Consider the following 27,518-nt stretch of genomic DNA (forward strand, 5'->3'; position numbering starts at 1 on the left):
GAATATTTGTGTTGAAACCTAGTGAGCAATTAGAACTTGCATTGGAAAGATATCGACGTATAGGTTTTAGAGCCACAAGTGTATTTTTGTATTCTGGGCACAGTACTCAGTTTCCACCCAAAGAATGGTTTGACTACCAGGTTCAGAATAGGAATTCAGTATTGGTACAACTACCATCTTCATTTTGAGAAGGTGCCATGAAATCATGACAAAATGAGTAAGGCCTGAGCTGCATTAAAGTTCAAATCTCATCTGCATTAGGTTCATTAAAGCATCTGCATTAAAGTTCAATCTGCCCATGCTCAGCTGTCCAGAGCAATAATCAATTGCACAGGGTTGCCACGCTACCTGGAGAACCAGAAAATATCAGGGAATTCAAAAATTGACCAAACAATTCATGGAAAAGGTCAGGGAATTTAAGTATTTTTGTCAAAATCTGGAAAAGTCAGGGAAGTTCATACAACGATCCCGCCAAAAAAAGCGATTTTTGCGCCGACGTCAGAAGAGATAACTTTTTTGGCGAATTGTGTATCACGTGAGTGTCATTCGGGCAGCTGGCATAGAGCCAATTTTCGCAGCTCCAATTTGATTGTCTTTTAGAAAGGCAAAGCAAGTTTCCCGCAACTTTTGGTTTCCAGTATTCTCGAGAATCGCATGTGCAGTGCATGAACTAAAGAAAGTACCTGTTCTCGTATAAAACAAAATGGGTTTAATCCTAGTATACGGTACCATGGAGGTTAGAATCAAAGCATATGTATTGTAAAGAAGGAAAACCTCTCTGCAACAGAGGTGGCTCCGTTCCATCATAGAGGGAAACAGCTGTACATGCGTGATATATCTGTCGCCAAAGCTCGAAACCGGTGTCGAAGTTCAAAGGTCACGTTATCAAGAGTTCATAAAATGAATATCGTTTAAAATTTCTTTAACCACTTGCGCTAAAAAGACGTGTCACGCACGTCGAGATGCTTTTGTCTCAAACCACGAGCAATGTGAACGCCACGTCTATAAGCATTTATCGCAAAAATGAAAATAACATGGGGCACACGTCGCCTAACAACGAGATTGTTTATTTCTCAAGTTACAGCTCTGGATTGCACTCACGGATGTGGAGCGGCATAAATGAGACACTTTACTGCTTGTTATATTTGTAGCGCACGGCACCGCAACCGTGAAGTTTAGTCTACGAAAAGAAAATATTTTTTGCCGCAAGTAAATTAATTCATGGATTAGTTATTTTCAGGGAAAAATAAAACTACGAAAATCCATTTTTAAAATTATTGTGAAAAATCCAAGAAGAAACGTCCTTTGATAAAACTTTTCTTCTTGGATTTTTCGTAGCTTTCTTTTTGTCAAAGAACGTTTCTTCTTAACACGTGTTTCTCAATTTCCGGTACACATCGCGGAGAGGGAAATTCTGGCCGCCAGGTTCCGTCGCCAAATCCCTTGGCAAATTTTCCCTCCGCATTCTCGCGGCATAATAGCATTTTACTTGTATGGAACCTTTTCTTCTTTACATAGATGTTCTTTAGTTAGAATAATCTCCATGTATGGTACAGTGGGATTTGGCGACATGATAATGCGCAGTAAACGGTTCATTTTGGTCTTAGCGACAAGTTTCAAAATCGTGCCATAGCCTTACCGTATACTAGAATTTTACTGCAAAATCTTTTTAAACCTTTTTTTTTTTTTTAATAAATACCTTGCCATTTTGCAGTAAAATAAAAAAATAGTAATCAGTCACCTAGGCTAACCATGTAATATTATTCGCTAAAATATCGTTGATTATTCTAATTCACTTTTTAAGTAATTATCTTTATTTTTATGTTATTCATATAATTTAATGTTGCTTCTTCCCTCTAAATTTTTTATTAGTAAATAATATTTCCAAATTTCAGGAAATTTTCTCTGGCATAATCCTGAAATTAATTCTAGCAGTATGATGACATACCATCACAAAATTTAATGCACATATTTTTTCCTTATGTATGCTGCGAAATAAATATAAAATACCTCAGTTTATTAAAATAGATTTCTTTCTTTCGTTTAGCTGCAGAATGTCTGCAAAAAAAGCCTTATTTTATTCCAGATTGGGAAGATTCTAATCTCAAGCTTCAGTGGAGAAAACAACAACTATTATATTTGTGTTTTCAAGTGTTAAGGTGTCTTTTAAGAACATACCTCACACAAATTAAATTTACCTAAAATCTAACCTAACTATTTAGCATTGCATTGTGATTTATAAGGACCGGACTAGCCTCGTCTTGAACTGGTGATGATCATGAGTAATAATTAAATAAAACATACATTTGTTATCCAATGTATATATCTTAAATTTTATTAAGTTTCTTAAGTAGAAAAGTAAACAAAATTATCAAACAAAGTATACCAAGAATAATTAACAATAAATGTCCTCTGGGATTTATTGAATAATTAAGTGAATTTGCTGCACAATACAAGTAAATACCATAATTAATTTAAATCTTAGCACAGCCAATGTACATTACGCGGATAGACTGGAATTTTCTTGAAACACACCTGGAAAACCTGGAAATGTCAGGGAATTTCATTCTTCCGTTTGAGTGGCAACCCTGAAATTGCATCTATACTGAGGGTATCCAACCATGCCATAACACAGGCTTGTTCATGATCACCTGAGATGTCCTCCTGTATTGCATTGCAGAATGGTGTGGATGTGATCGTATGGCAACTCCATGAGCCACTAGTGTTCTTATTGAGAAAGAAATGAACTCATGATCTTGAGAACGGTAAGTACAGAGTGTCCATAATTTAATCGCCGATAACAAAATTAAGTGAAAACAGAATTTTACGAAGTAACCGGAAATAATTTATATTGGTATAATCTTTATTTCAAGGAATTTCATTTATTCTAATTTTTTGGGAAAAGCAACAAGGAAATTGTTTATTTATAGACAAAATGGTGTCATGCAGTAAAAAGCAATCTACATTTTCTGGTTGTATAAAGCGAAATCTCCAAAAGCAGTTTGGAAGGGATTCTGACACGAATTTAATAAATTTTCACCAACAAATCAATCAAGTAAAAGATGGTTAAAACAGTTTCAAGAGACAGGACAAGTTTTGCTATAAAAGACGTCCAGATAGGCAAAATCTGCAGCCCCGTGCTGTTATTAAAATGTTCCAGCAGTTTAGATGGCTTCACATTTGCATTTGAAAAGACAGTGTCACAAAGTATGCACTGAGGGAGTTGCATATCATTAGAATGAAACACATACTTGATTGGCACATGTAAAATGGGAAAATTACCATCTCTTCGTGAAGAATTACTACACCAATAAAATTATGAGATGTATATGAAGAAAGCAGCAGGTAGCATTGTGGTTAGACTTAGACAGAAAAGCAGAGAGCAAGTGCAATGTGTTAAAAATGAAAGACTGATAAAAAACTGTTTTTCTTCGTTCTGACTGGCTGTTTTAAGTTTGTTTGCAAAATTATTTGCATCACTAGCATTATGCAAGAATCACATGATTGTTATTAATTTTGAAATGACACAGGTTAGAGAGATTTACTTTTTTTAGAAGAGAAAAGATCAAATTAGCATGAAGAGTTAAGGGACTATTGCATAGTACTTTGATTTACATATGTTTATCTTGCACATACATTAATATATATGTAATTTTTTAATTTGATTTGTAACTTGCAAGTGCTGTTTTTTGTACTTTTTTTGCTTTAATAGCCATTATTTATCTGACCTATGATCCAATCTCATGGATGTCAGTTAATTAGAGCTGAGTTATACATATTTAACTGAAAAACTCAAATCTTCTCTAAGTATTATGATCTGTACTGAACTTGCATTGAATTCTGTTTATTTTTAGAATGAAGAAAGCATTCTACTTATTTGCAAATACAGTTACATTGTTGAAGTACGCATTCCAAGACTTTATGAATTTCAAGGGAAAATTACTTTCCGAGAGACGTATTTTATTGAAAGCAGAGAGGCACAAGTTCATAAATTAAATGGATTAAGGAAATATCATGAGGTATTTTAGTTTCATTTAAATATTTTTTGGTATTATAATATTTAGTTTAGATCATATATTTAATTATTCTTCCAAAATAAATTGCTTAATGAACATTCTCAAATATCAACAAAAATGAAAATGTCTACAGTAAATGATAAATCAGGAATTAATTCAATATCTATACAACCAAATTATTTAATATTTACACATAATAGAAGAAATTTAATATAAAATTGTATTTATTCTATTATTTAATATACTTATGTTAATTATCATATTCAATACACTTATGTAAGCTATTTATTTAAAATAACAATACATGTAAACGTGTCGGAAAAATCTGTTTATTATTAAATACAATAAAAAATTGTATTCATGATTTTAGTACAATTAATAATGCAATTTTGTTAGCAAATTTGTTTGTTCATTAAAAAAATATCTATAAACATACCAAAAAATTTGTTCTTAGTAGACGTGGTGGCCACAGCTCAGCAACTGCTGCTAATAATGCCTCAAACATCAATTATAACTGCATCTATGGTTGATGGAGGAGTAAAAATAATAAGCATAATGAGTATTTACAATGAAAAACTGCTATATTTGCACCAGTAGTTATGAAAATCCAGTTAAATCATTGACCAACTCATTGCCGATTTGGAGAAAAATATTTACATCTATTTCAACCATGCATCTAGTACTTTTTGTTCTTTTTCCATATGAGACACCTTGATTTTTTACTTTGTTGTTCTGTCACATGCTCAAAGATCTGTTTTCACAGAAAAAAAAAAAAAAAAAAAAAAAATCCGAAAATTGCACAGACTTGGAATCATGTACATCACTACCAACTCTAAAAATGGAGAATGGAGAACATATGCCATATGGAACATATGCCATATGAACATATGGAACTCTAAAAATGGAGAATGGAAAAATGGAGAACATAATGCCTTTAAGTCAACCACATTATACTCTTTCAATGCAAAAAGCTAATTTCAAGATTTCATCAAAGACAATGAAAACTGCAGTATGGGGATTCACTTGTGTTCTAAAATACTGAAATTCCCATAGGATGATTCACAATCTGCTATCATGGCTGTAAAAGTGTCCAGGGAAGTAGAGCTGTGGGTCTATTCGTGGTACAATATGCTCATGTCAGGGTTGCTACATAAATACTTTTTGGCAACATCGTGGGTTGCTGCATAAATGCTTCTTTGCAACATAGTGCATTGCTTCATCTGTACTTTTTCACAGCTAGAAAGCTGCAGTGGGGATGCAAATAATTAGAAAGTATCTTATTTTAATATTATTGTTATTATCATAATCTTTTTGTGCAATTTTTTATTTGTGAAATATTTTACATCTGCAATGCCACTTCATATATAGCAAAGCATTTTTGCTTTTCTATTAAATAACACATTTGTTAAGCACAGAAATAAGCCGGGATCCTGCATTTCTTCATATATGTGACCATTTTATAATGTGAAATAGTTTTGCTTTAATAAGAATCTAGTATATGTAATAACATATTAAATGTCTCAATTTGAAATAAAGTATTGAAATTAAATTACTTGTTTACACACAATTGAACTATGTAAATACTAAATACTCATAGTTATAAGTGCTGAATTAATAAATTCAAGTTTTCAGTCATAAATTGTGGAATGACTTTTTGTGAATGGAAATCCAATTCTAGAAATAAGTGGAAGTCTTAGGTTAGGATTTTTTTTTCATTTGTTCTTATATACTGTGAGCTTTGAGTTAAATTATCATGCCAAATAAAGATTTTCTATTTGAGAAGTTCAGCCAGAATCAGTGTAATATTCTTAAATTTGCAAGACTGGTTTCAAAAGCTTAAATGTAGAACTTTCTTTCTTCAAATTCACAAATGCAAATGAGGAAAGAGAAGCTAGTGCTTAAATGATAAGAACGAGAGAAAGAAAGCCAAACTACTGTTGCCATCTGTTGATAAAAAATGAAAACTGAAATAATTCCCTCAAAAACTGAAGGTAAAAATGGATTGGAATGGAGATTGTCAGCCAAAATTATTAAAAAAAACATTTCCTGTTGACAAATCAGATTTTCTAGGGGCATTTCACATTCATAAATATCTTTCAGTTCTAGTTCATAATCCCATTTCCAATCTGTCTTCACCCTCAGCTTTTAAGGGGTGTTGGAACCCCAAAATCTTCAAAAAATATTGTAATTTCAGATTTTTGCATTTTCAAATTCTCTACACTTTTATCTTTCTAAAAATACCATTCTTTAATCTCTATGAAAATTAGAACTGTAAAAAAATCTAGTTTTAATTTGTCATCTACTGCTTTGATCAACGAGGATTTTTACATAAAAACGCGTTTTTCTCCAAACGTGATTTTTTTATTTTTATTATTTGTATCTTTTCTCAGGAACTACTGCTCATGGGTATCTAAATTTTTTATGGCTTATTTATTAGGTTCCCTAATATTTACTGAAATGAGCTTTTTGTAATAAACTTAGAAAAAAAAATTTTTTTACATTTTTTTGTGTGAGAAAAGTGCTAAATTTTACTATGCCTAACAAAATATTCTGTAATTTACTCTAAAATTCAAAATGCTTCAAAAGCTCATTTCAGTATAATCAGATAGGTATACTTTAATTACAGAAAAAATTTCAAGCTTGTATCTACAGCAGATTTTGAGAAAAGGTACATCGAAAATGGCCAATTTAACATTGTCGGTATAGGAGTTTCTGATACCCCTTAAGGAAATTATTTCATAGTTGTTTTCATTTTTCATCAATAGATGATAACAATAATTCGACTTCCTCCTTCTCATTCTTATTTCCTGAGCACTGGTTTCTCTTTTGTCATTTGCATTCTGCAGCTGAAGAAGAAGGTTCTTTAAATAAATCTTCAAAACTGATCTTGCAAATTTATGAATATTTTGCTGATTCTCATTGCTTTAACTCCTCCAATAATTGCAGACTAGCTTGCAAGTACCATATCTAAAGCCTGTTTTCTACTTTCGATTCAGAAGAAATTAATTTTAATTTACTTAATTTTTATGTAAACTCCAAATTGAAAAATGTAATTGATATAAACTGGTCATTAAAAAATAAAATAGTATAGTAGTAATAATAAAGTTTTTTCATTATTTTCCTTACTTTCAGTCTTATTTTTTTTCTTACAAATCCTTGCAAAATCTTTATCTTTTACAAAAGTTAGGTGACAGAATATACGACAGTGACTGTGAAGAAAAGCCTGACTTAAATGAAGCTGGAAAACAAGTATTAGTAAAACTGAAGTATGCTGCAAAGAAAGGTAAAATTTCAAAAAGAGAATTTTGAAATATTGTTTTGTTTCTCTTACATTTGATAGTTGCTAATATTTTCACTTGTAAAATCTTTAAACGTGTAAGGAAAAACTATATCATAGTTTTATTTTGACTACATTGTAAATATTCATTCGCTAGTAATAAGCAGTGAGTTTTAAATCATATTCTTCCTAAATTTGTTTCTTATTTTGCTAATATATTATTAAATATAAAATCATTTTTATGTGTACTTTTATAATTACTTTAATCATTTTTGATGTACTGTGAACAAAATCAATAAATATAAATTTTTTTTACAGAGTATCTATTTGCATATATGTGTTTTAGGTTATGTAAAGGTTTATTAACTTTATTCAAAAAGACCAAAATTTCATGCATAAACATCCCAATACTATATTACTGTTATGTTACATTATGTTTATATGTGTTTATGCAGAATTTTTCTTTTTGTATATTTTATTTCTGCATATTACTTTAATGTCTTAATATTATTATCAAAATTATATGAATTTTAGTATAATATTTCACACTATAGAGGCTAGAGAGAATTTGGAAAAGGAATTAGGTTTCTTTGGTCCCCTCAGCCCACCAAAAATTCTTTGTTGTTTGATGTCAGCTTATTCAGATCGTATTTGGCTCTCACTGGTATATTCTTTTGTTGTATATTTTTGCATAAGTATATTTAACATAACTGCATGTACATACTTTTACTGATTGATATTATTTTTGTGTTTTTCTTTTTCTTTGTTTAAAATTACAGTATGTATCCCATTGCTAATTTTTTGTATGCAATATTTTTTATACAAATGAATCATATATGTGTAATATTTTCAGTGCAAATGGTTATAGATATGAAGCTATTTCCTTTTTAAAACTGTCGATGAATTTAGTCATCAGAATTTATAAACTTCATAATCTGTACTAAACAAATCACGCCTAAAGAAGCTGCCGTTTCTAATCATGTCCAGTGTCCTCTTTAACAAGAAAGTAATACATGAATAGTAGAGAATATACATTAAAGTGCTAGGGGGAAAAATGAGACAATCTATATATATATAAAGAAGAATGTATGTTTGTGTGTTTGTTTGCGATTATCTCAATCACTACCACAGCTATTGTCACCAAACTTTCTACAGTTCTTTTCTGGGTCCTGGGAAAGGTTGACATCCACTTTTTAAAAAAATCTGAGTGTCTTACTTAACCCACCGGGCGGCTCGCATTCAAATCTATTTACGTCTCGAAAACTGCAGTAAAAATTAACCATGTTTACAATTTTTTTTTCATTTAGTGTGAACCAAAATTGTCCTGAAAACGGCCTTTGTTAGATTTTCTTCCCCCCTTCTTGTAGGGCGATCAACAAGTCGTTTCACTTAAGTGATGGTTTCCTACTGTCCTTTGATTACCGCCTAGAGGCGAGTAAGCAGATGGGCTGCTTTTGCCCTTATGGAGGAAGGAACACGTTTTGTGTCCATGCTTTGGTTAGACAAAAAAAGATATTTTTTTCTGGAAATCCAAAACAGAAAAGGAATTTTTGTATTGCCTTGTTACTAATTTTGTGCATATTTCAAATCTTAATTGCTTATCAGAGCCGTGCCAAGATAAATTTTCACCTGAGGCAGAAAGGTCAATGCGTGTCCATATAAATATAAAAATAGCTACACTTGTATTAAGCAAAAGTAATTGTATTAAATCAAAATGTCATAACCCTTATAGCATAATTATACCATAATTCTTAAAGTATTTTTTAATCGTAGTTTTATAAATTCAGAGAAATAATGTAGCCAATTATTTATAATTTTCAAATGAAAACGTTAAAACATTCGTTTTTGATAAATAAGAAATAACACTGAAATGCATATCGCATTAATTTCTAGGTTTTCTTGCAATTTTTTTGGTTTGTTTTGATTTAAGTTTGACGAAGCCTATTTCCTCTAATAATTAAAGTAATTTTCGAATTCGTATAGCCAATTTGGCGCCTCTTCTAGTGATTCACATGAGCCCGGCTTTGTTGCTTTTTAAGTATAAATGTTATTGATTTTTATTGCGTTTCGGTATTTTAATGTACGTTTATAAAATGTTAATTTGTTTTTATATGCATATTTCAGTAATATAATCTTACGACTAGTGAGACAGTGTAGTTTAACTAATTTTCTGCTTTTGATTCATGTTATCGAGCTTTAACGCTAAGAAAAAATTTATAAGAGGCTTAAAATACCTAATTCCTATTGAAAGCTACATGTAATTGATAATTAAATTACTATTAAAATAACAAACACATGCTCAGTGTCAGTCATTTCGACATAATGTTTGTAATTCATTTTACCACATATTTATTTCGTTTATCTTGTTTCATATTTATAAAAGGTGAGTTTACCTTTATCGCATTTATTGGTTGATAGAAGTTATGAAATATTGAATATTTTGAAACAAATTTCAGTTTTAATAACCTTATTAAAATTTTTCTACATATAGACAAGAAGTCACAGATACCTCTCAGTTTCCGAACTAAATTACATGGTACTGAAATTCGGTGCATTTTCACATGATTATTTTTGACAGAAAGAGTTACCTTACGTTAATCACAAAAGAACATTGTTTTAATTCTTAATTAAATATAGCACTTGTATTAAATTGCTAAAATTCATTGTTAGGAAAATCTCGCTCTAAAAAATTAGACACTTTTACCTTTCAAAGTGGAATTTTTGTGGTTTTCTCTGTGCATAATGTGGGCGCGAGTAAGTTTTTCTTAGAATGTCCTCCACGAAAGCATTCCTCCCTTTAGGCAGATAGCTCTCGCGTGCTTTGAAGGAAAAATAAAGCAAACCAAAACAAAAGCTTCAAAATTGGTGTTTAACATTTTTTTGGGTTTAAATACGCAAATCACTTCTTGATCTCAATTCACATTATCAAATGTTATTATTTAAATAAATAAAAGCAAGCTGAGGATTTCCATTTAAATTGTTTGTTTTAAAATAAAAAATAAGAACAGTAAGTTTTGAATAAATCTTGTCAACATCAAGCAGGGACAGGAACATGCCAATGTAAAATTTAATATTAGGCCAAAAAGAAACGCTTTGACGTAACTTTTGGATAAAACTTAATCAAATTCGCAGGTAGTCAGAGACAGGCCTTTCTTCAGTAGAGAGAAAAAAATGTTTTTGAAGTATTTGTGTATTTATTACATAAATGTTTTAATGCTTCCATAGCACTGCTAATCGATAAAATTTATTTGATGAAAAGTAGGAAGTTTGCTTTTAAAATTCCGGTTTTTCAACTTTTTCAGTGACATATGTGTCATCGAAAAACACGTCTGTCTAGGAGGCAGATTAATGGCTGAAAAATTCTTAGAATTTAAAGAAACATCGAACAAGAAAATTTAGGGATGGCGAAATTCTAAGAATTTGGCACTTGACAACGGCAAAAGTTTTAGAATGTAGAGAGCTACAGAATTTAGGCAGGGCAAAATATTTTAAATTTATAGAACATCGGTCAGTAAAATTAAGATCCCACAGCGATTGCACTGAGAAACAAATCGACCTGCTCCTCGATTATGCGGATGGACGCAGATTAACTTCTGAAAGCTCAGCGAAGCAAGAGCTATACATAATGCAGCTATTTACGACTTCTGCTATAATAAACTGAAATTTAATATAATAATTTAACACTATATATCAGTTTACGAAAACATGATGATACTTTTGAGAAATTTTCTTTAATTTCCCAGTACACGAAAAAAAAAAAGTACAATAGATTATATAATGATATTACTAACAGAATGATGTCTATGACGCATTTAATTTTTATCTTTTTATTTATCTAAATAAATATGTCATTGAGTTTTCCATAACTTATAGTTTTGCAAATTAAAAATGTTCAATAATTTAATATGTGATTATGGTATTATTGGTATGGTGCTATTCAAGGCAAAGCACACGAGGGTTATCTGCCTAAATGGAGAGATGCTTTCGTGGAGGACTTTCTAAGGGAAACTGGCTCGTATACGCGTTACACATGGACAAAAACACGAAAACGACCATGCAGCCAGCCCGTTCGCGGGATTCGAACCTCAGACCGAACTACCAGTGTTCAGCGTCTTTACCGCTTGGCCGCTGGTGGTAATATATGATTATGAAAGCTGTGTAAAAGAAGAAAAATTCTTGCACATTCGTCAGGCAGCATACGATGGGCACCTGCTTGAGGAAAAGGATGCGTTTGTAGATGACTTTTTCAGGGAAACTGGTTTGATATATTCAACCTAAAATTCACCAAAATACCAAGCAACGAACGCATTCGCCGGAATTCAAACTTAGGCAAAACTACCAGTGTTCAGTTGCAAAAGAGAGTTAACAACATAAACAGGCAACATGTCTGAAATTAGTATTTATTGCATCCATCAGTGATATGATTTTCTGATATAATTTAATGGAATATCACTGTAAAAAAATGGGAATCTTTTTTTTTCCCCCCTTTTGTAAGGAGATTTTTTTCCGCTTTGTTTTCAACATTTGGTTGAAATGCAAATTAAATAAATATTTACAAATGCAGAATATTGGATAGTTATTGATGATTTCGAGATTCAGTTTCTGAAATCCATTTCATGTGTCATTTCCTTAAAAAGGTGATACTGAAACCAACTTTCGAGGAGTAAAATGATTACTAGAAAAGAGTTTCCGATTTCTTTCATTCTTTTATTCCCATTATAAATTTGTCCCGTAGTTCTTAGAACATTCTTCTATCCGTAAGTGATGATTTGCTTTCTGAGAAAATTTTCTGAAAGGAATAAATTACTTAGTCTTCAAATCATGGGAAAATCTTGCCATCGCCGTTACTTAATTCCCTTCATTTACTGAGATAACCTGCTTTGTTATAAGTATGGTACTTGTTTTCTGATTTTTACTGCATTTGCATGCTCAAAGCTATCTAAATAAAGAAACGCTATTGTAAATATCAGGGTATGAGTACATATATGAAATGGTTATATATTTTTCAGAATTCCCCTATGAGCTGTTTATTCTTAGGGCAGAAAGAGGAAAAAGCTTGCATACATCGCCATTCCCGGAAACTAGACAGTACCGAAAACATTACTAGACAGTCCGGTTTACCAGACAATAGAGTTTATCTGATTCCTAGTTGTAAAAGCTGACAGTTATAAATTGTTATGTTCATGACGACCTTCAGAAGGCATGAAATTACTTCAAAAGTTCCGCTGCTATAAATTTTCAGACTGCAATTTTGTTCCTTTAAAGTTTCGAAAATACCTATTTTTTAAGTATTTTTCGGTACTTATATTAATATTGATACAAATAACATAGAATGCACCAAACGTAGCTATGATGTATTTCAATTTGTCCTTAGTATTTTCTCAAAACATATAGTATTAACACTTTGTCTACACGTTTCTAATGTTTCACCATAGTAAGCCTTCTCTTTCCGAATGTATTCAGTTCCTTTTCTCTTTCGTTTTCTGCTTCTTTTTTTAAAAATTTTATTTATTTATTTGTTTAATGTTACCATATCCTGAGTTTTAAACTAGCTATTAACTAGAGTATCTACTAGGTAGCATTCATTACAGTACATTCATTATATTCATATAGCTACTAGCTAGCATTCATTATAGTACAAAAACTAATATACCTTGTCAATATCAACACATTTTTATCTTCAATAAAATCCACTAATTCGATTGATGCTGTAAAAATTACAATTTAATACTTTAGCCAATTATTCTGATTATAGTGATTTAAATTCTATTTTAGGCAACATATGCATTCTTTCAGAAAACGCGATATATTGAGCACCGCTGTTACAAGTAAATACTGTACATTCAACCGTTTCATAATATGTAAATGTAGCATAACTTCTTTTCAAGTGCTTGCACTGAGAGTCTCCTTCAAGTAAACTTTAATGGAACTTTATTTCATGAAAATTTAGAAGTATTATAAAAGCCTCAGAATTATTTGCATTGCAAACATTTATGAATTATGCAGAAAAATATATAAGAAAAACATCAATGAGAAACTATTATCGAATATACATTTCATGACAGTAGTAAAACATTTTCAGTACCGACGGTATTAAAAAGCTCAATGTTGTGATAAGCTAAATAAAATAAAACGGCATTAAAAGTTTAATATTGCGATAAGTAAAAGTATACTAATCTATAACACTCATTTGATATTTTTGCCATTAGAACTATAATGTATTTCTAACCGTTAAAGTAACATTGTATTTGTATTAACTAAAATTATAATTGTAATTTCAATTAAATTTATCAGTACTTGTTTCCTGCACCTTGAGGAAGACGCATTATTATTATTTTTTTTTTTTTTCTATTATATAAAATACTGTCCTCAGAAAAAAATGTCTCTAGACATGATTCTGCTCCAAAATTAATGGATGAGGTGAACAGAAATAATCTTGGAACAGCCTTTGGGCAAGTGCTGCGAGTATGCGAAATGTAAGACTGTAATTAAACTTCGACCATCCTGGAGACTACACTTTCTTAGAATATTGCCATTCGACAAATTATAAGACCTCCCATTTATCTTTAAAGTTTAAGCTATCTGTTATTGACTGAGAAAAGCTGGTAATTCATTGTAGTTAAAACTACAACTAATGCAGTTATAATTGTAATTGTGCTGCCCAGATGGTATAGTGGTTAGGGAAGCCTGACTGCGATACTAAAGGGCCTGGGTTCGAATCCCGGAGAAGGCATGGCTTTAACTGTTCGTCCTTTCATAGGAGGCGAGGATCCCACATATTAGATGCCTCCATAATAAAGTGACTGCAACTTCTGGCCTTGTATAGACTAATGGACTGTGTTGCACTGTAACTGTTCACAATCTGCCATTGGGGAAAAAATAAATTTAAAAAAAAATAATAATAATAATTGTAATACAATGATTGTTCGAATTACAATATAACTTCAAAAGCAATTAGATTTTTTGCTCAGCAGAGTAATAAGTCGTCTTTTGAATACTACTAGTTCAAATCGGATGCCCATTTTGGCAAACAATCTAAATGTTTAGACAGCTCCGTGGATTTCCTTATGTGTAACATGAATACAAATCATTTTATTTTAGAAAGTTCTCTATGAGTACATCATTCTTCTTAAACGTTTCGTTGCATTCAATTAAGTAAAGACCTTTTTCTGCTTTTATTAACGGGTGATGTGAACATGAGCCAGTTTTCCTTAGAAAGGTCCTCCACAGAAGCATCTTTGCAGTCTTTACCGTAATCCAAATAATATGACAATCACAGGTGCATAAGAAAATTGTACTTTTATTTGTTCTTACGTGAAACAATGATGGAAAATAGTTCATGCAAGTACTTTCACTTGTAACTGAATAATGCATTTTAACTATTTATGGAAAATGTGTGTTATGTTGAATAAAAGACCAATTCATAATTTTTTTTTTCCAATGGAAGGTAGTAGCCGTTTATAGACTTTGATCACTACTAAGGCGGTCATGTTATTAAGGAGGGAACTAATACGTGGACCACCGTTGCCACCTATGAAGAGGACGAAGAAATTACATTTATGCCCTATCCGGGATTCGAACCCAGGCTCTTCGGTACGGCAACCAGAGTCACGAACCGCTTTACTGTCTGGGCGGTAATTCATAATAAATGGATTTAGTAAAATGTCTAATACACACAGCAATTAAGCATACTGATTGCTGATCAGAATCCTTTTTTACCAGCTAAAGCAATAGGTTAGATAAAATTATGAGGCTTAGTTTAGTCCTTGATGATCTCCTTTCTGAAAAGAGACCCACCAGCGGCCGAGCGGTAAAGTCGCTGAACACTGGTAGTTCGGTCCGAGGTTCGAATCTCGCTAACGGGCTGGCTGCATGGGTGTTTTCGTGGTTTCCCCATGTGTAACGTGTATATGAGCCAGTTTTCCTTAGAAAGTCCTCCACGAAGGCATCCCTCCTCATAGGCAGATAGCCCTAGTGTGCTTTGCCATAATTAAATAAACCAAACCAAACCTTTCTGAAAAGAAAAGGATAAATGTAATTTTTATGATTTATTTCTTGTGTAATGTAAACAAGACAAGCGTCCCGTAATAAATCCTTTGCGAAAACATCCCTTTGCACTGGCATAAACTCTTTGCTTGCTTTCCCTTAATCTTGTAATTTAAGTTCACATGTATATCGAAGATCATAAACATACATATTTGCTTACTAACGTTATGTGCATTTCGGTCTATATAAAATATTTCCTTTAAATAAACTCCTATTTATGCTGGTACCACAAACTACAATATATGTAAGATGATTCAGAAGACATGACAGAAAATATTAATATTTTTCTTATAGGTGATTATCCCGTTGTATTATTTAAAAACTCATTATCCAAAATGCAGAAACATTTCGAATATAATATTATTGACTGTAATTTTCAAAAATTATCACAATTTCCTTAGCCTATGTCACTGATATTATAAGGGGCAGTTGTTTTTCTGATTAAATAGTTACGATCATCTGCTGCGCAATTTTAATTAAGAGGTCATTACAATTGCATTGTAATTTTTATTAGATTATATAATTACAGTTATACTGTTTATTCAATTAGATTTCACAATTAAAATGCAATTATAATTAAAATGCATATGAGTAAATTGTATATGTAATTAAAAATTGTTGCATTGTAATTGCAAGTTAATTGCATAATATTATTCCAATTACTATGTGTTTTCAATTGCATTCTGCAATTATATTTGCAATTAAGATCATGATTTTCCTGGGCTACGTAACTGCTTTTATCAGAAACAATTGCCATCCTAATTACATTATTATAATTACTTACTGGAGTTACAATGACAGTCTAATTGTAATTAGATTATATGATTGCAGTTGCATTGAATATGAAATTGGATTTCACAAATATAGAGTAATTGTAATTTAAATGAAATTACGTAAATTGTAATTGTAATTAAAAAAACAGCTACTTTGTAACTATAACTACTTAGTAATTGCATAATTTTATTACAATTGCATACTACACTTAGAATTACAATTATGATCATAATTTCACTATGTTAAGTAATTCTAATTATCAGAGACAATTACTTTCCTAATTACGTAGTTATAATTACCAACAGCAATTGCAGTTAAAATTACGTTGTAATTAGCTATATTACCGTAGTTGTGATTAGATGCAATAACATTTTTAATTGTAATTAGATTATATAATTATAATGTTTGTGATTATCATTGCATTGTAATTGTAAGACTTAAGAATTAAAATGCAATTACATACATTATTGTTGCATTTAAAAAGTACTTACTTTCTAATTGTAATTACGAAGCTAATTACAATTGCAATATAATTGAAATCACATATTTCAAAATATTGTTGCAGTTTCTTGCAATTTTAATTTTAATTCCAATTACATTTTGCCAAACTGCATCTAAAATTTGGAGAATAATTAGGCTGGAAAATGAAAATTCTCTTTACATTTATATATAAACATTTAAGTTTACTATAGCTAAGCACAGAACAGCTGGAACAGCTGGAAGTTTTGAACGAGCTATTTATTTCGAACTGTTATTCAAAACCTAACGATAAAACCCATTTGCCCCTAGCGAATAGATAGTTTCCTCTCCTCAATTACCTCCCGCAGAGAAAAATTATCACCTGTCAGTTTACATCAAGAGCAGTGAGGAAAGGGCATTCTGAGACAGGCCGTATATATGCTGCTTTGCCGTTTCGTGCCAAAATTTAGGTTTACGTATATATGCTGCCTTGCCGCCATGAGGACCAAAATATTTGGACGCATATATGCTGCCTTGCCGCTATGAGAGCCATTATTTTCGAACGCATATATACGGCCTTGCCGCCTGGAGGGTTAAAATCTCTGACAACGCTAATTTTCGCCCTCATTTTTTTCGAGTGACGACAGTTTCGCACGCTGGAAAATAAAAATCTGCTTTATTTCAAGAAACATTGCCGCTACTCACTTTCAAATCGTAGGGTTTGTTAATAAAAAATTCCTAACTTTTACAGTGAAATAAAAATAGCATTGCCAAACATTAAATACATTATTCCTGATTCCAAAAACTCCTGAGAAGCCATTCCAGCTGTTTCCATCTTTGCTTTATTTCAAAAAGTGTTGCTACTGCTCGCTTTCAAATGGTAGAGTACGTTAATCAAAAATTTGTAAGTTTTATGAAATCTGTATATATAAAGAAAAATGTCTGTTTGTTTGTTCATTCACGTTATTGATTTCTGATCAATTATGATCAATTTTTGCCACATTTAATTGACTGAAATTGAATATAGATGAAATATTGGATGGAACTTGAGATTTTATGACCATTTGATCAGAAAGATGAAAATAATTAAAAACTACTTGCCATTGTTGCTGATGTAATGAGAGAGAATTAGTTTATTTTTCTGCCAAAATTTTTTGTGCTGGTTCCATATTGCCATTTCGACTGTATGACTATGAATCATATTTTTGCATCGTTATTAGAGAAGGATTATAGCGGTATCGTTCTCTCTGTTGTAAGATACATTTCTTTTAATCTAACTTAACTCGCATTGGGTACTTCTGCTAGTATTTTAATATTTAGTAGGTTTGTCATAGGAACATATACCTGCAGAAATATGAAAGAAAATAGACTCTGTAGGAATTCTGTATGAAATTAACTTCATATTTCTTTCAAAGCAGTTCAAAATTTGGATGCATTTTGAGGTTCACTATGTCTGTGTTTCACATTGCATTGGATGCCATTTCAGATGTGTTTGATAATGTTGAGATCTGTGAGTGGTTATGGCAAGACCCAAGCTCAGATGAATCCGAGGCTGCACACCTCCAAAAATATATGTATAATTTTGGTGAAATAAGGCTATGGTATTTTTTGCACTTTTTTATGAAAATTATGCAAACAAAAAACTGAAGATATCATCGATGTTTTTTCATATTTTCTGCACATTATTTTTACAAAAATTATATGAATCCAAATATACTGGAACCATTAAAAACCATGGAATTTAGAAATTTATATGAAAATTTCAATAATTTTTATTATGGGGACAGTTTTCAATATGAGTTCTAATGTCCAGCATGCATTTTATTTTAATTTATGATGCATTGGTAATTCAGTTATTAACGAAAAATGATATTCCGCAAAACATGTTCAAAAACATGTATTCAGCATTTCATTTTGTTCCATGCGTACTAACTAAAACAATTTAAATAATAAAAAAAAAACCGAAATAATTATATTTTGCTTGAACTAGTAATAGACCTTCCTTATTTGGCAATCTTCAGAATTATCCAACTTTGCATTATTAAAGGTAAAATTTATTGCTTTAAGATTATTTCTGAGCATGTGCATGAACAAGCATTTTTATATCTTTTATAAAAAAATTATGTATTAATTTGGTACTCTTCTGTTATCGGGAGTGGATTCAAGTTTGTATGTATTTATGTGTGCATGTGCATGTGTGTACACATACATACATATGTAGGTACACTGCGCAAAAAGAAAAAAAAATGGGACAGTTCTATATCTCCTGTTCTACTGAGCCGATTAATAAAATTTAACTTGCGTTTTTCATGTCTCAAAAATGCGACTTTGGATATGTATTAGAATTATATATAGCATTGTTCTGAAATGACATGCCAATTTTTCCATATTTCTATTCTACAACTCAAATTATGGAAAACTGCTAAGTTTTGTAAAAATTGCACAAGTAGTTTTTAAAAAATTAGCTCTCAAAATTGTAGTATCTGGCTCTTACTGAATGTTAGTTAACCCTTTGACGTGCGGTGGTCATGCCCTGAAACCACCATTTTCCGAGTTTTTTTTCTCCTCTTTTTTCCGAAATTTTTGAATGAAAATGAATTGGTTACTGATCTTTTACATCTAAATAACACAAAATGACTGTAGAATCATATATGTTTTAGGTATTAATACTTCAGATGAATTCACTTTTAAAATTCGTTTTCGATGAGACAAAATAACTTCCTTTTATTAATATAAACAACTTTAAATTTCAAAAGTTAGTCATCGCACATCATGATTTCTATCATAAGCAATAAAACATTGCAGTAATTAAACTGCATATATAAAAAAAAACCTCTATATGTATGGCATTTGCTATGTGGTTTTAGGACGCAACCTTTGCACCACTAGAGCATTGTGCCAATGCTTACAATCCTCTAGAGGCTCGGTGGTCGCGCCTTGAAGCCACTGGCGTTTGCTTCTCAATGGCATTCGCTTGCTTTTCAAATAGGAATGTTTATTTTTACCCAGATATAGATAAAGGGCTTTGAAACCACAGAGTTATTTTATTACTAAACAATACATGCACCTGCCCAGTAAAAAGATCTTTCTTTTTCAAATACCTTTCTCTGACATCAACACACTTGCTCCCCAAGCTAGTATAGTGATTTTATAAATTATTTCCTGTGGTTTAAATTTAATGTAAATATACTTTGCTATAATTAAAAATAGAAATTGCGTAAAAGTTTTATTTAAATTAAAAATATTTTCTGAATATTTTGGGACGAAATACGAATAAAATGAGTATGAATGGGAAACGAGCGTTCCGTACAAAGCCAAAAGGACCAGCCCCCCCCCATTAACATAAAAAACCACAAATTTCATGTGGCAGATGAAAAGAAACTAAATAACGCTGGACATATACCAGTGAAATTTAAATCCAGGCAGTGTACATTTTGTAACACAAGGAAGAAACCTCATAGAACAAGATGTATGTGCGAAACATGCAGTGTGGGTCTCTGCATGTGCCAAAAAGACAAAACATGCTTTGAACAGTGTCACAAAAAAAAAAAAAATTGTTCTTTGAAATTAAGCAAAAAATACTGAGTTCTTTTTTATCCTTATTTTATTGAGTTTTTTAATCCATTTATCCAAATGTTCTTATTATGTAGGTACTTATAATTTCACTGCTATAGAAAAATTACATAAATGTTTATTTTTTATTTTTTTCTGACGATTTACTTTGTAAAATAATGTAAAAAAATTATATATAATGCAATTCTTACATACATTAAAAAAAAAAAAATCCGTAAATTTCGTCATTTATTGGAAACGCTTGCGGAAAATGGTAAGTTTTTTTTCCCTACTACATCAGTAAGTTTCAAAGTCCTAGACGCGCTGTGGTTTCACAGTGCGACCACCACCCACAGAACAATGGGCAAGAGTAGGTTTTTTTTAATTCATATATTATTTGTCTCTAGGATCATAATATTCAATTTCTAGAGTTTTTAGTTTAAAAAAATTATAAAAATAATATCGCGCGCGTCAAAGGGTTAAAGAAACCCCATACATTTAATGAACCATCACCAACTCACGTAGTCTCTTGTTCACCTGTATGATCCATAAAATATTCTCCATATGTATAACCTTTCTTGCCTAGTATATCTGGAAATGCAACTTGCTGCTCATTTCTTGTCAAGTATTCAGTAACAGTATTTCTGATCTCAGGCGAGGCGTATAACTCTGTGTGGTGAATTCACCAGGAGTACTTGTTTTTGGCATCAGCTTTTGAAACCTATATCATGAAGAAAATTGTGCACAATACTTGTGATGATGTTGCCTCCGAACTTACTTGACTAGTGTACTCCTATCGCATGAAGCAATTCATCCAGATTTTGCTGCACTACTTTCATAATTTTGATGTTTTACTTCATACTTACATCCTCCAAACATCTTACTTCCAACTTCATCTTGCCTCCGAAAGCCCACAAATTATGTCACTATTGAAATATGTTGAAAATTATTTAAATTGTCATAACTTGTCATTCTTATAGTAGAAACTGCAGCTAAGCTTCTTCAGATGTCTGTTGTTTTGCATAAACTCCAGCAGGAGGAACTAATGATGTGCAAAGCTGGAACTGCTGTACATTCTGCACTGACTTTTCTAAACTAGTTTCTCTGCCACTTCAATGTATGTGCTTTGCTTGTACTTGTAAAGGATGTGTATTTGACCCTTTTTCCTAGTAAAATTTATATTTCCTTTTGTAAAAGTAGAGATAGAAGAGAATTTTAAAACCTGGAAATAATAACTACAAACTGGAAATAGTGCTTTTAATAAAAATAACTTGTATGATATTGGCAGAAAAATTATAGGAAATTTTGAAAAGAATTTTTAAAGAAATCCAAAATGTGTGCCAAGTTGAAATCGGATAAGATGTAATTTTATTCATTTAAAGTTATTTAAATACTTGTTTTAAAATAGATTTATTGAACTACTTTATACTTAAAAATATTGTTTAGCATTTCATCAGTATATCACAATAGAATTTTCAAAATGCATCCAGCTTTTCTTTAACAGTAATTCAGATTTATATTCAAAGGCTGCCTACTTTCCAAGTTCTAAGTGATGTGCTAAGGCCTCTTTCTTTTTATGGTTTCATATGGTTAGCATATCAATTGAAAATAAAATAATATTATATTTCAGCTTTTAAAAATTAATTGGCACATTGGTTAAAATGCAGTTAAAAGAAAGTGAGATAAAATGCTCTAGGTTGGTCCAGTGGAAACAGGTTTAGGCATAAATAAAAGTAGAGCAGATTTCCTGAACTCAGAATTTACGTCCATGAAAGTCTGTGTTTCAACACAGTTTGATGGTAATTTCAAGTGCTTTTCTAATTTTGAGACTATTTTTAAACTAGGCTTTGGCAATGATGTTGGTCTTGTCCCATTCCGTTATTAAATGTGGATGCTTAGTGAAGTATTTGACCGAAGATGTTCTGTTCTAGTTCTATTGATGAACTAGTTGGCAGAGAACTTGGAGATATCTATTTTATGTTCAGTAATTTTTATTGTTAGTTTCTGGATGTTGAGCCAATATATTGAGTTTCAGTGCTTGTATCTTCATTATAAACTGGGATGGTATAAATGCCTAAAGTGTCTTTATGGTGATGTCCAATTAATCTGATCTTAGCAATTTTGAGATGGATGAATGGAGCAAGGGTAATGACAAGTTTCTTGCCACAAGAAAATGTGGTCAAACATCTGTTCCAGCTCCAGCTGATGAAGCAGACAGGTCAACTGTGAAAGTTGTTCTACATTTATGTTTAAATATGGTTTCAGTGTGTGAGGTCTTTGTATAATACATGCATGTGTCAGACTTTTTTATCTGTACGTATATACTTAGTAAATAAATCATATTTATATTTAGATGTATTTATTTTTAATTCTAAAATTCTCTAATTCTCTATTAGTTTGGTTATTTTTCCATTTATGGGAAAAATAGTAACATATGTAACCTTATCTTCACGTGCATTATTCTGACTTTCATGTGCTATTATATAATGCTGCTGGTACACAAACTTCAATCAATATAAGCAAGAGTGATATCAATAGTACTCATGCCAGATCTTTTAATAGCCAGTAGTAATAAATAGATGTCAGGTTCCCATGACAAAAAATTAATTGAAATAGTTTCGCCATTTTAAATCTATCAGTGTATCTTAAGTCTTCCCTTTTTTTGTTCTTTTAAGCTTTTGAGAAACATATAGGTTTTGTTCAGCTAAAGTTTTTGTTGGGTAGAGGCGAGCGAACGTTTTTTTCTTATGCGCATGCGTATTAATTATGATGGCACAGCTGTCTCTTCTACCGACACATCTAGCATCTGTCATTCAAGCTTCAAGTGTATGGAGATGGTGGTATGTTATTTGCTGTGTGATGCTCAATATGATTTCCTGTGTGATCCTTTTATTCATTATTCGTGTAAATAAAGTGTGTTGTCCTAAATTGATGGCTTCTTTACTCTAAATATTGGCCTCTGAACAACAGTTTTTAATATGGATACCTGCTTAACACTTGTTTTTACATTCCACCTGTTTTATGATGCTGCCATGAATTGCTCTAGTTTTTTTAAAGGTGTTCAGTTTCAGAAGAATCTGTACCAGGAAATAAAGATGATAATTTCAAATGCAAAGTTTTTTTTAAAATTTGCCATCTGCTATATCATTATATTATATGTAAAATAAGTAAACAAAATATGTAAATCAAGATTATAACTTAAACTAGCAATATCCTTTTAAATATTCATTTTAATTTGAGTATTTCATATCTCTATTCTAAAAATAGTAATTTCTTAAAACTTTTTCCAGACTGTGTCATTTCTAAATTAATTCCATATCACATGACTTTTTACATAATGTTGGTGATGGAAATGGAACTAAAGCTGAAACAGCCAACAATGATTTTAGAATTATATTAATTATTTAATCAGATGGTATTGAAAGCGAAACTGACTCTGAATTAAGATTTCATTCTGAACACATTGCTCTTAGCTCTTGCACCTTGGTCAAGCTAGACTACTGCTTGCTGCTCTCTTCTTAATGCAACAAATCAAAAATGTAAATATTATGTTCTGGAATAAGCACAACTAGTGTGCCAAGTTATCTGTGGCCACAGATGTATAACTAAAATAAAAGAAATATTTTTAAGTCGGCTTTGGCTGCTTCTTATTACATCTGTTATATCTGAATTTATGCTTCAATATTTTATGTGGGCCATATTTCATAGATCATCTCACACACACACTCTATATATATACACACACTCACTCACTATATATATTATATTGATGAATTGCAAAAGATATATGTATGAGTATGTATACAAACCTATTAAAAGTGAAAAATTTTTATTCAAATTTTAAAAAAATGTATTAAAAGTAAACAATACTTAAAAAAATTATGCAAATCAAAAACTATTAAAAATAAACATTTTATTCAAATCAAAGGCAACAAATTAGGCCCTAGATCTACTAAAATTTTCTGTTAAATCTAGAGATAGTTAGAGAAATAAAATGCAAAAAGCAAACTGCCAACCTTTCAGTAAAAGATTTGCCATCTGCTATATTTGTAAAGGTTGGTAGGTGTGTTTGTCTAAAAGGAAAGGGTAAAAAATAGTTTCTAAAATGTTTTCAAGCTGTAAATAGTAGAAAATAAATTTAACCAAATAAATTTCAAGAAGAAACTGAAATTCCATGTAAATACATGAAGGAGGTTGGGTTAATTGATTAAGCAACTTGAGGGCTATCTGCCTATGGAGATGTCATTGTGAAAGATTTTTTAAAAGAAACTAACCATATTATAACTAGGTTAAATTGCAAAAGCTACCAAGCAGCCAGCCTGGTCACCAGGGTTTGCGTCCAGATTGATCTACCATTGTTCAATGACTCACCTAGCCTCTGGTGGACAAAATACTCAATAACTTGGAATAAGAAAGAATGAATATTTAGTTAGAGTATTTGTATTGGTCTAACAAGAAGAATTTGGAGACTTCCCACTAAAAATAGTTAACTTATTACGTAGTTAGAGAAAATAAACATGTGTTCTGTTTTATCAGAGTTTCTTTTCCCTTATGCATTTAGTTTTGCTTTTTCCAGTGTAAGCTTTAACCTGCTATTACACGTAAATTATACATATATGATGTTTCCTGTATTCATTTGAAGTTTTCAAACTTTATATAACAATTTTTATTGCAATCTTGGTTACTGATCTTTTTCTAAAAGCTTGTCTCCATGAGGAGACAGATCTCTGAATAAGGATCTGTGGGTGCTTGCAGCACCTGCACAAGTCTGTCTACAAAGGGAAACAAAAATCACATGTCTGAAAATTAATTTTGGTACTCTTAGTGTTTAACTTACTGAATAACATATGACACAAATCATTTGGAGTTTTTGTTATTATATTAACAAACTTAACTTATGATAAGATATTTCTTTTGGATTATAATTCTGGTTGATTTCTTTACAAACAGAATATTTTTCACCTTGACACAAGAGATTTGCTGTTGTAAGCTACAGAGCAATTTATTTTTTTTACCTCCTTTATTAGCAATAACTAAATTTGCTAGAATATCTCCCCCCCCCACACACACACCCATTAAAGAAATTACTATATTCTTATGTTCTGAGAAATCTGACAAACAAGAAAAACCTAATTCATAGTCTGTTTGCATTTGTTAATATTTCTAAATTTCTCGATTGCTTGGTACATTTGCCAAAGTGCTTAAATTTTCTGTGAACTAGTAGATTGTGAGTTCAAATCCAGCTGAGCCATTTTCTGATCTTTTGCACTGAAAATAAATATTTTATTGTTTCTCTAATTTTGTAATTAAAAGAGTTCTGGTAATATAAAAATTATTAAAATTTTCTTAATACAGGTATAATTTTGTATTAATTATGTAAATATAATTAAATTTTTATATTACTTATAAAGTGATAAAATTTGTTTTTCCTCTTTCTTGTATTTAAAATGATGCTTTATTATGAATCATAATCAGCAATATATGTTACATTTTATGCTGTACGTGGAGTAAACTATTTTCTTTTATGTAATTATTATTATAAGTGTGTGTGTGTACATTACATGTCACAATTAATTTTCAAATTATATTTCATAATTTGCTTTTTTCTCTTCTTTAATTTTTTTAAATTTACTGACTTATAATTTTATATGAATTTTTCATATTTTTACCTTCTTATTGGCATGTTTAATCATTTTTACTTTTTGTCTGCTATTAAGCCTTCGATTTATTATTATTACAGTACAACTCCAATTATCCGAATCAATTGGGACCGGACACCATTCGGATAATCAAAAATTTGGATAATTGGATTTTTCTGAAGAAAGGGTCTATGCAAACTTTAATTAATTACCGTATGTTGAAAATAGGAGAAAAAAATATTTTTAAAGAAAAAGAGGTTTTAATTAACTAAAATGAAAAGGCAGAACTTTTACATACATGTTATATAGCGTATTGTACAGTACTTACAAGTGCTGAAAGTCATTGCTTGCTGAATATCTCGGTTAAATTAAGCTTAAAATTTCTTAGTTGGCTGTTACTTGCTTTAAAGGATGAACAATGAAGTTTCTGACCTAAGATCTTATCTTTTTCACAAAGACTCGGACCTGAAATTGGGTTTCCCATAGAACTTTGCTGCAAAAACCATATACTAGAAGATACTGCTTGAAAGCAGTGTTAGAAGATACAGTATCTTCTAAATTTTTGTTTGTTGCTGCTTTCATTGATTTTCTTGGAGAACTTCCATCTCCATTTTCAAGCAGTGACAGAAAGTTTAAAAGTGTAGGTTTGCTCCTATTAATGTCTGAAATCGTTGGTTGTCCAACACTACATTTCCGTCTTAATTTTTTCGTAAATTTTGAAAGCGATTCGGATAATCAGCGATTTGGATAACTGGAGTTGTACTGTATTATTATTATAACATATTTAAAAAGTTATGCCCTGAAGAATAAAGGAATTGAAAATTTCGTAAATTATTATGTCCGCTGTGAGATCAATGGAGGTCTTCTATTGGAAACAAATCATATCATCTACTTTGACTACTGTGATTGCCTTAGTAATATAGAGAAGCTTAGATACAAAATCTCCCTGTGTAGACCAAATGTTGTGAAATAACATAGTTGCAGAGAGACTTGTTCAGAAATATGTCTCCTTGTGTAGATGGAGCTTCAGGGTTTCGTGAGGTGTATTTTATGTCCAATCCGGCTCATGTTAAAATTTGTTTTTGTATCATTTCTCAACTCATACGTGACATTTTCTTTGGGAAGATATAGTTTAGCCATGTAGTGAGCCAATTTGCCGAGATTCAAACTTGGATCAGACTATTAGAGTTCAGCAACTTTACTTTCGGCTGCTAGTGGGCTCAGATCCATAAAGGAGACAATACAAATAAACATTTCTCAGTTTCGGATCATTTCAAATATTTCAGTAAAATCAGTGATATAACCAAATGTAGGATACAAAAGGAAACTTAAAAAATGGAAGTGTAAATTTTCTCGTTACATTTTTTATATAACTAAATGAAAGGTTGTAAGACTTCAATTTAAAGCACAAATATTAGGTAACTTTGGAGTATCGGTAGATGGATATGTATTAGCTTAGAATTACAGCATAAATTATATGATGATAATTGATATCTTTATTCTTATTCAGGATTTGTTGTAATAGTGTTTTAGACTTGAATGTAAATTTATTCATATTTAAAAATTATTTACTTTATTTGTACAAAGTAATTATTTTCTTTTTTGGCAGTTTTTAAAATGCTGTATTTTTTTTTATAAATTATAGTAAATAAGAATTGTTTCAAATGTGAATAATACTTCTTTGTGTAGATTATGGATTTATAAAATGGGAATTAAATCATTTCAAATACCTTTCTCTTGATTATTTGTCAAAAC

The 27,518-nt window shown here is 31.0% G+C and overlaps 1 protein-coding gene across 1 annotated transcript in view; it reads left to right on the forward strand.

The window, feature by feature from the left end:
- The window catches only part of LOC118202484 (cilia- and flagella-associated protein 44-like), a 118,538-nt gene that overhangs the window by 80,959 nt on the left and 10,061 nt on the right, over positions 1 to 27,518 (forward strand). The window contains exons 13-15 of the mRNA XM_085815907.1: positions 3,855 to 4,019; positions 7,200 to 7,299; positions 7,848 to 7,957. Of these exons, the coding sequence (XP_085672033.1) occupies positions 3,855 to 4,019; positions 7,200 to 7,299; positions 7,848 to 7,957 (375 nt within the window). The remainder of the gene's footprint in view (positions 1 to 3,854; positions 4,020 to 7,199; positions 7,300 to 7,847; positions 7,958 to 27,518) is intronic.

The sequence above is a fragment of the Stegodyphus dumicola genome, chromosome 4, assembly GCF_044657685.1.
Source record: "Stegodyphus dumicola isolate Sdum_Otavi_A_Nest chromosome 4, ASM4465768v1".
NCBI lineage: Eukaryota > Metazoa > Arthropoda > Arachnida > Araneae > Eresidae > Stegodyphus > Stegodyphus dumicola.